This window comes from Macrobrachium rosenbergii, chromosome 41 (assembly GCF_040412425.1).
Source record: "Macrobrachium rosenbergii isolate ZJJX-2024 chromosome 41, ASM4041242v1, whole genome shotgun sequence".
Taxonomy (NCBI): Eukaryota; Metazoa; Arthropoda; class Malacostraca; order Decapoda; family Palaemonidae; genus Macrobrachium; species Macrobrachium rosenbergii.
The window spans coordinates 98,912,988-98,922,987 of record NC_089781.1 but is presented as its reverse complement, the minus strand read 5'-3'; the positions used below and the strand labels follow the sequence as shown (position 1 = coordinate 98,922,987).

General features: G+C 37.6%; 1 protein-coding gene across 50 annotated transcripts in view; it reads right to left on the bottom strand.

Moving 5' to 3' along the window:
* The window catches only part of heph (polypyrimidine tract-binding protein 1 heph), a 387,035-nt gene that overhangs the window by 25,983 nt on the left and 351,052 nt on the right, over positions 1 to 10,000 (bottom strand). For all 50 annotated transcript variants that reach the window (XR_010849783.1, XM_067084747.1, XM_067084767.1 and 47 more), the window contains 2 exons: positions 4,729 to 4,830; positions 272 to 421 (listed from right to left, as the gene is read on the bottom strand). Coding sequence is in view for 49 of the 50 variants with exons in the window: in XM_067084747.1 (XP_066940848.1) it covers positions 272 to 421; positions 4,729 to 4,830 (252 nt within the window). In the remaining variant the exon portion in view is untranslated. The remainder of the gene's footprint in view (positions 1 to 271; positions 422 to 4,728; positions 4,831 to 10,000) is intronic.

Below are 10,000 nucleotides of genomic sequence, written 5' to 3'. Positions count from 1 at the left end.
CACAATACCCATAAAAACAAGCTTTTCGGTAACGATGCGATCAGAGAGAGAGAGAGAGAGAGAGAGAGAGAGAGAGAGAGAGAGAGAGGGCCCTTGCATGCGATATAAAAGAACATATGGGCCCATAATGCATTTGAGATAAAGAGAACATATGAACCCATAATAACTTTTGAGAGAGAGAGAGAGAGAGAGAGAACGAAAAACAAACACTTACAGTGACCCCTGCAAGCAACATAAAATAACCCCACGTAACCCATTGACCCAAACTAACCTGATTCTTCCCCTTGAGCACAAGAACATTGGTGACCTTGCCGAAGGGGATGCCCAAATGGACAATCTCTGCCTCGGTAACCTCATTGGGAATGTTGCGGATGTGGATAACACGGGACGGTGCTCCTGGGTTTTTCGTGTCCAGCTTAACCTGCGGATTTGCAAGAAATGTAAACATTACGTTTAACTCCAGAAGGATGAGATAGACAAAACTAAAACTATACACATATTCAGTTTACCTTGATCAATTGCACAACTGTACTGAGCAGTCTTGCGAAGAATTATTACAGGACTTCACTCAATCGAAGATTGTAAACATTATATTTAACTCGAGAATCTTGACATATATATATATATATATATATATATATATATATATATATATATATATATATATATATATATATATATATATATATGTATATAAAATAAGAACTATGCATTGAGCATTCATATAAGGAATAACAGAACCTCTTTTTAGTAAGCAGGATGGGTACCCGATACAAAATGAAAGCTAAACACACAACAGTGGTGTGCATTCACAGATTCATTCAAGAAATAACAGGATCTCAATTATTATACAGGATGGGTATCTACTGGGGATTTTATTCATTCAAGTTACAAGCTTTCAAAAGCAACTGTCTAGTAAACACTACGAATCCTGAATAGACTCGACCCCAAGGACTCATAAAAATACTACCACCAAATCCATTTTAATTTCGAAGTACTTTTCTATTTGACGGGGTCTGGAAATCTTAATATAAAAAAAATATATAAAAGCATATTGTCCGGCGTTGGACAATGCAATATCAAATTAGTTTGTGTTATTCAATGTGACAATTCCTGGAAATCTTAAAATAAATAAACCAAAAATATAAGAATATTATCCTGCTTTGGACTATCAAGTTAGTTTCATTTCTAAGTACTCGTCAATTTGACAGGTTCTGGAAATCTAAAAATAAATAAAATTTATAACTTAGTTTTATTTCCAAGTACCTGTTAATTTTACAGGTTCTGGAATCTTAACATAAATAAAATAATATAGTCATTCTTTGGACTTTCAAATTAATTATATTTCCAAGTACCTGTTAACTAGACAGGCTCTGGAAATCTTAAAATAAATAAAACAAGACTACATTCACACTATGGACTATCAAATTGGGTTGATTTCTAAGTAGTTCTCAATATGACAGGCTCTGGAAATCTTAAAATAAATATAAGCATAAGGTCCAAATTAGTTTCATTTCTAATTACTTGTCAAATTTACAGGTTCTGGAAATACTAAATAAATAAATAGATAAAAATATATGCAAATTGTCTTCAGTTGAACTATTCCTGCAGGATATGAGGAAGAAGTAGGTCCACGTAGTCTTTAGGTCAACCAAAACCCAACCCAACCAAACCAGCTGCAGAAACAACAGCTTACTACTGCCCCCTCCCAGCCGGGGGAGGCTAAACCCTCCCCTCCCAAAACGAGGGGGAGACAACTACGTCATTAGTTATGCTGGCTGGACAGAACTCGGGAACTGTTGGCCCCTGAGTCTCGTAGCCACGGCACCATGGAAATGAAAGAAACAACGGACTTGCACTGTATCCCTGGAGTTATAGTACCCCTGCCTAAATTCGTCCTTGGGGTAATATAGTGACTTTGAAGGCTTACCGAAAAAAAATCCTATTTCATTTGAAATATAAAGTAAGACTTATAAGACTTATAAAACTTTATAAGTACAGGTCCAGACTAGTTTTCTTAGCCACCTGATCAGTCACAGAATATCTTAGTATATTACTAAAACTATGTCCATTTTATTGTTATATCTCACATTAACATGACCAAACAAAAATTATACCTAGTTCCGAGACTTTAAATATCCATATTTATACATTAATATATAAAATTATACCCAATTCCGAGACTGCAAATATTGATATTTATACATTAAAATATTATTCCTAATACAGACTTTAAATATTGATATTTATACATTGAAATATTATTCCTAATACACACTTTAAATACTGATATTCACACTAGAATTATTCCTAATACCGAGACTTTAAATACTGATATTCATACATTTAAATATTATATTCCTAATACCGAGACTTTAAATACTGATATTCATACATTTAAATATATTCCTAATACCGAAACTTTAAATACTGATATTCACATTTTAGAATTATTCCTAATACCGAGACTTTAAATGCTGATATTCACACATTTTAGAATTATTCCTAATACCAAGACTTTAAAACTGATATTCATTCATTTAAAAACTATTCCCTAACAGACTTTAAATATTGATATTTGTACATTAAAAAATTACTTCTAATACCGAGACTTTACAGTTGATACTGACATTTGTACATTTACACAACAACAAACAACTAGCCTGCAGGAAGTTAAGTTAAAACAGCAACAACTAGCCTGCAGGAAATCAAGTTAAAACAGCAACAACTAGCCTGCAGGAAATCAAGTTAAAACAGCAACAACTAGCCTGCAGGAAATCAAGTTAAAATAGAACAACTAGCCTGCAGAAAATCAAGTTAAAAAAGCAACAACTAGCCTGCAGGAAATCAAGTTAAAACAGCAACAACTAGCCTGCAGGAAATCAAGTTAAAACAGCAACAACTAGCCTGCAGGAAATCAAGTTAAAACAGCAACAACTAGCCTGCAGGAAATCAAGTTAAAACAGCAACAACTAGCCTGCAGGAAATCAAGTTAAAACAGCAACAACTAGCCTGCAGGAAAGCAAGTTAAAACAGCAACAACTAGCCTGCAGGAAATCAACTAACAACTAGCCTGCAGGAAATCAAGTTAAAACAGCAACAACTAGCCTGCAGGAAATCAAGTTAAAACAGCAACAACTAGCCTGCAGGAAATCAAGTTAAAATAGAACAACTAGCCTGCAGAAAATCAAGTTAAAAAAAGCAACAACTAGCCTGCAGGAAATCAAGTTAAAACAGCAACAACTAGCCTGCAGGAAAGCAAGTTAAAATAGAACAACTAGCCTGCAGGAAATCTCTGTGTAGAAAAACACACAGCTCACTATCTGCTAGAAACGTCTCTGCCAAGGGATTCTGGTGATCATTAACTCGTTAAGTACCCTATACAATTGCCGCCCAAGGACACTTTGAAGCATTTAATTATACCATTCGTCACACAGTGCCAACTCTTGCAATTGCTTTTCTTACAAAAAATAAGGCAAACCGAGTGAGGGAAACAAGGAAAATATTATCACTATTGTCAGTAATTAAATGACTAATTTAAAAGGGACAATTTTTTTTAAAGATAACTTTGTTGTAACATTTCTAATTTTACTAAATGCAGTAAATAAGAATCACGGGCATTTCATAAAACGTTTCTCAGATTTTGTTTATGTAAACAATTAATGATGAAGTTGCACTCTTTTATATTAGTAAACAATGATGAAATTGCACCATTTTATATTATGACAGAACGTGAAACATCTAAGATTCTGTTTAAGCAAACAATCAATAGTGAAATTGCTTCTTTTTACATAAAACACGAAAAATCTCGGATTTTGTTTATGTAAACAATTAATAATGAAATTGCTTCCTTTTCTATGATAAAACGTGAAAAAACCTCAATTTTGTTTATGCAAAAAATCAATAGTGAAATTACTTCCTTTTATATAAAACGTGAAACATCTAAGATTTTGTTTACGTAAATAATCAATAACGGAATTGACCCCTTTTATTTTCATACACGACCTGGGGCATTTGTATGAATCGTTTTTGTACTCTTCCCTACGACAATTCCTTTACTACATAATTATTTGTTTTTACTGTACACTCTCCCTGATGCTAACTACTTAATGCCATGAAGATTGTGAATATTCAAAAACACTGCACAACGTAGTGCCAAATTAAAAAAAGTAATCCTAAAAATAAAAAAAATAATCCAAGACAAACGTCCACTGTTGGGTAAAGTCATTCATTCATCGTAACTAATAAAATGAAAAGGAGAGATTCAACATTTTCAATGGGTTACTACTGAACAATTTGCACACTGATAGCCAAATGGGCTAGCGTTCACAAAGTCTTATTTGCTGACAATTAATACAAGTCAGAGAAACTGTTCGAAAAATTATTGATAGGTCACAGGAACGGCAGAATTATGGTATGCGTAGTCACGGGGTCACCTAATAAAAACCACTAATTCACTTCAGAAGTCAATAAAATTAAGACAAGTCAGAGAAACTGTTCAGAAATTAATGACTGATCTTAGAAACGGCAGAACTGGGGTTCTGCGTAGTCACAATGGGTCACCTCGGTCAAAAGCTTACCTGACAGGTCAGTAATGGTCAAAAATTCCCTCAGTTATTAATAATGTCAAGACACGTCACAGAAACTGTTCACAATATTGATAGGTCACACAGAAATTGCAGAATTGGGGTCCAGCATAGCCAAGGGGTCACCTTAGTCAAAACTTACCTTTTTGGCATCATTGTTATTGTCGGCGTGGTTGGCTGCCGGGCTCATGATGGAACCATTGCTGACAGCCCCGCTCTGAGCCAGCAGCTCGTCAGAGCCACGCTGAAAGGAAAAAGGAGGAAATGAATCAAGAGAAAGAGATATTCATTCACGAAAAATATTCAAGTAGGACATGACATGAATGTATAAATAAAACTATATACAGATAGGAATGGAATATAAAAAATTTAAGCCAATGGCCAAAGCAAGCGCTGGGACCCATGTGGTCATTCAGCACTGAAAGGTTGAAATTGATAGTAAAAAGGCTTTAAATGTGTGAAAGGAGGAAAATCTCGCAGTTACTCTATGAAACAATTCTCTAGAGGGTGGAAAGCAAGACGGGAGAAAGAAAATATGAACGGAGGCACAGTAAAAGGAATGAAAGGGATTGCAGCCAGGAATGGAATACAAAATTAGGCAAAAGGTCAAGCGAGGTAATTCAAGAGCTGAAAGGTTGAAACTGACAGTAAAAGGGTTGTATATATAGGTGTAACATGAGGAAAACCTCCACTGCTAGGAGAAGGTGGAGAGTAAGACGGAAGCAAGATTATGTGAATGGAGGCATAGTAGAAGGAATGAAAGGAGTTGCAGCTAAGGGTCGAAGGGACGATGCAAAAAACCTTACGTAATGTCTACAGTGCACCGCGTGAAATGCTCTGATGGGGTAGACCCCTACTGAGAACTAAACTGATTAAACTTACTTTAAACTATTTAAGGAATAGTTCTTGATAACCCACTCCCGCAGAGTATAAAGTTCCCGAATTTTCTTTCCGGAACTGGAAAACTCAACAAGTAACATCAGAAGATTTTTCGCCCTTCCCAAGAAGGTGAAGTATCGAAACCATCCGAATACTGGTCTATTATTTACAAAGGCAGGTTTCACCATTTTAAGACGAGAGCAGACGTTCAACTCGCAAACGCCGGGTTGCATTCCTCAACTCGACAGACACACTTTGAACTTTATGGAATGACTTGTCAAATTAATTCTGTACAAGACTGGATAACAAAAAAATTTCCGAACATGAAAACTATATGAAAATCGGTAACTTCGAATAGGAAATTTATGCATATTCATTTAATCTATTATTCAACGCGCAACAACAAACTGAAAGTCCATGCAGTAGCGGCTGCTTGGACGGGAAAATGACAAGCGCACTAACATACAAATTTCCATATTGACAGGCACGGCTCAATACTCCCCCACTACCGGTTTATTAGAAGCTAATACAACTTAATTTTCGGGGTGAAAATACCTAAAATATAAGAAGTAACCCTCTGACCCAATACATCAAATTACTAAACACAAGAAACACTACTTGATCGCATTTCAAAAATTGCCTGATGCATTTTATTCAAGACTGCAAAAACGACATCTCCCAGGCCGGGCCAACTCGAAATTACGACAGGAACACATTTGCGAAGGGCCCCAAAAACATTTCAATTTCATTTCACCGCTTAACATGCAGAAATGAAATGCGGAAGGCACTTGAATTTGCGGAGCAGGAGTCCATGATATCAGAGAGAGAGAGAGAGAGAGAGAGAGAGAGAGAGAGAGAGAACTGGGGTATCGAGTCACTGGCACAAAATAAAAAAAAAGGGGGAGGGGAGGGGGGTAAAGAGAAAACAACAGTACCTCATCATTCGGGAGAGCGAACGAAAATACTTTTTTTATTTCCTTCTTTCGATTAAATAAATAAAAAAAAACTATTTCCAAGGACCTCTTCCTTCCCATGACGTCACATTTTTGAAGACGTAAACATTTGTACATCTTTTACCGTCCCGGCACGGCATGAATTACTGATGTCGGGGAGAGAAAACAAAAAGGAAGGAAGATGAGAGAGAGAGAGAGAGAGAGAGAGAGAGAGAGAGAGAGAGAGAGAGAGAGAGAGAGAGAGAGTACCGGCACAACGCACGTCAAGGAGGGGAAAGAACTCGAAAACTAAGAGACCTCGAGTCTCCCAGGCGTTAGGAAGAGGAGGAGGACCAGGTTGAAGGAAGGAATGAGGTCTTTGGGAGGCAGGGCGAGGTAGGGAGGGAGTGGGAGTGAGGGCAGAGAGGCTCATCTTCAGTGAGACGAGGCAGAGGACGACGGGGGAAGGGGGAGGGGAGGGGAGCCACCATAAGTGAGGGCGGCGGATGACGGTAAGGGGATGTGGTGGGAAGTTGGGGGTGGGCAAAATGAGGCTCACGTGAAGAGGCACACTAGAATAAAAGAAGACGAGAGAGAGAGAGAGAGAGAGAGAGAGAGAGAGAGAGAGAGAGAGAGAGAGAGAGAGAGAGAGAGAGGGTAGTGGTAGTGGTACTGATGGCTGGGGTCATGATCGATAATCAACAGGTTGTTCAAGAAGTGAATGCCGGCTGTACTACTCCTCCTCCATCCTCCCCCCCACTCTCTCTCTCCTGACCCCCTATCCAAATAGCTCCCCTCCCTCCCTCCCCACCCACATAAGAGCCTCGAAACCTCCTCTTCCTCCTTCGACCTTTCATTTACAACTACGAGACTCAACCAACAACCACCTGGCCATTAACATAGCAGCCTCTTCCAACGCCATGTGCCTGAATGGCTCTTCTACTGTAACAGAGAGAGAGAGAGAGAGAGAGAGAGAGAGAGAGAGAGAGAGAGAGAGAGAGAGAGAGAGAGAAATGCACAGTTGCAATATAACAAGCAAGAGAAAACTAGCTGAATATAACAAACAAGACAGAGAGAGAGAGAGAGAGAGAGAGAGAGAGAGAGAATTCGTAAATCCACACTTGCAATATAACAAACAAGACAAGGGAACTAGCTGGAAAATATTGAGAGAGAGAGAGAGAGAGAGAGAGAGAGAGAGAGAGAGAGAGAGAGATTAAGTTGGAGCCAACACCGACCACATGCTAGGAGATCTTGAACTTGACCTTGAAAAATAGGAATGGGAACATATGGTCTGTATCTATCGCATTCCATAGCGAGAGCGTTATAGATTTCTATCACATGTTATAATAAAAACAATGTGGAATATAAATTTAGGCCAAAGGCCAAGCAGCGCTGGGACCTACGAGGTCATTCAGCTCTGAAAATAATGCTGAATCAATTGTTAAGAAGGTGGAAAGGAAGACGGAAGAAAGAGAGCATGAAAGGAGGTATAGTAAAATGAATGAAAGGGGTTTCAGCTAGGGGACGAAAGGCCGCCGCGAAGAACCTTGAGTAATGCCTACCAGAGAGAGAGAGAGAGAGAGAGAGAGAGAGAGAGAGAGAGAGAGAGAGAGAGAGAGAGAGAGAGAGAGAGAAATTTCCAGCACCTCGTCGAGACAGAGCTTTAAGCACATTGATTTCTAGTTCTGAAAATTTTTATCAAAATAAATGAAAACTTCATCTCGACTTTATCCATTATCTTGGACACCCTGGTCCAAACAGCTGACAGAGAGAGAGAGAGAGAGAGAGAGAGAGAGAGAGAGAGAGAGAGAGAGAGAGAGAGAGAGAGAATCATTCCAGCACCACGAGACAAATATATATATAAAAAAAAAAACATCAGTTGTGGAGGGAAACTACAACAAAGTCCCAGTAAGTATGAGGAAAACTTGGGCGATAGTACTTGGTTGGTTGGTCCAAGTTTCAGACCAACTATTCAAAGGACAGTACTTTGCAGGGGGAGGAGGAGGAGGAGGAGGAGGGGGGGGGAAGGAATGGCAGACGGGAAACAAGATGTCTGGGAACTCCGAGGCGCTAAGTGACTACGAGGATCATCCTTGCTTCGGAATTGAGTGACCTTTTGGAGACGGGAGGAATGGATAAGTCATTTCCGGTTCGACAACCCTGTTGAAATAATCAGCGCGGGTGACAGGATAAGTAGCGATTATTTTGGAGAGAGAGAGAGAGAGAGAGAGAGAGAGAGAGAGAGAGAGAGAGAGAGAGAGAGAGAGAGAGATAATCAGATTTTGACAGACCAATGATTTTTATTTAAACAAAACATAGCAAGACTGAAGTTTTATATTTTATGAGAGAGAGAGAGAGAGAGAGAGCGAATTTTTCCCTGAGAACATAGAAGAGAAGTTTTATATTTTTATGAGAGAGAGAGAGAGAGAGAGAGAGAGAGATTTTCCAACCAATAATTTTTATTTAAACAAAACATTACAAGGCTGAAGTTTCATATTTTAAAAGAGAGAGAGAGAGAGAGAGAGAGAGAGAGAGAGAGAGAGAGAGAGAGAGAGAGAGAGAGAGAGAATTTTCCAAATAATAATTTTTATTTAACAAAACATTACAAGAGAGAGAGAGAGAGAGAGAGAGAGAGAGAGAGAGAGAGAGAGAGAGAGAGAGAGAGAGAGAGAGAGATTCCGACCAAAAGTCTACATTAAAAGAACATACTTCAAGGCTGACGTTTTATATTTTACTCACAAACCGCACCACAGACACGCCTCTGACCATTTCTTACCTGAAAAAAGAAAGAAAAAAATATTAATTACATGAAAACATTACGTAAAAATTAATTACATGAAAACATTACGTAAAAATAATATCTATAGAGAGATAGGAAACATAAATGAGAAAAAATGAGAGAGAGAGAGAGAGAGAGAGAGAGAGAGAGCCAAGGGCTTTCTATCGCCACAAAAACCTCCCTCCCACACACACGTTTTCCAGGATTTGACGGAAACACTAATGTTTTCCTAGAGCAAAACGACTTTCCGAACTAAATATCTCTCAATGATTTGCCTGAAAACTCAAACATTTTGTTGCGTTGCTCCGCTTATAAGAGATAATGCAAAGGGTTGAATTCGCAACTAGAAGGCTTTTACATACATTCGAAGCTGTCCTTTGCAACAAAGTCTGCAATTCGCATGTACATTAATCCTTGCATTGCTGAATGAAAGGGGTATGAGAAAAATATGGATATTGAAGAGCAGTATAACCCCTCTGACTGTTGCTACAATCAATATATACTGTACTGTGTGTATATATATATATATATATATATATATATATATATATATATATATATATATATATATATATATATATATATATATATATACATATATATATATATATATATATATGTATATATGTGTATATATGTATATATATATATATATATATATATATATATATATATATATATATATATATATATATATATAATACACATACAGGCGACAATTGGTCTGTCAACTAATAAAAAGAAAAATTAAATGGAAAGAATCCCGAATGAATTGTCCCTATTCCTAAGAAGCTTACCAGTAGAGAAATAGAAGTATAGACTGA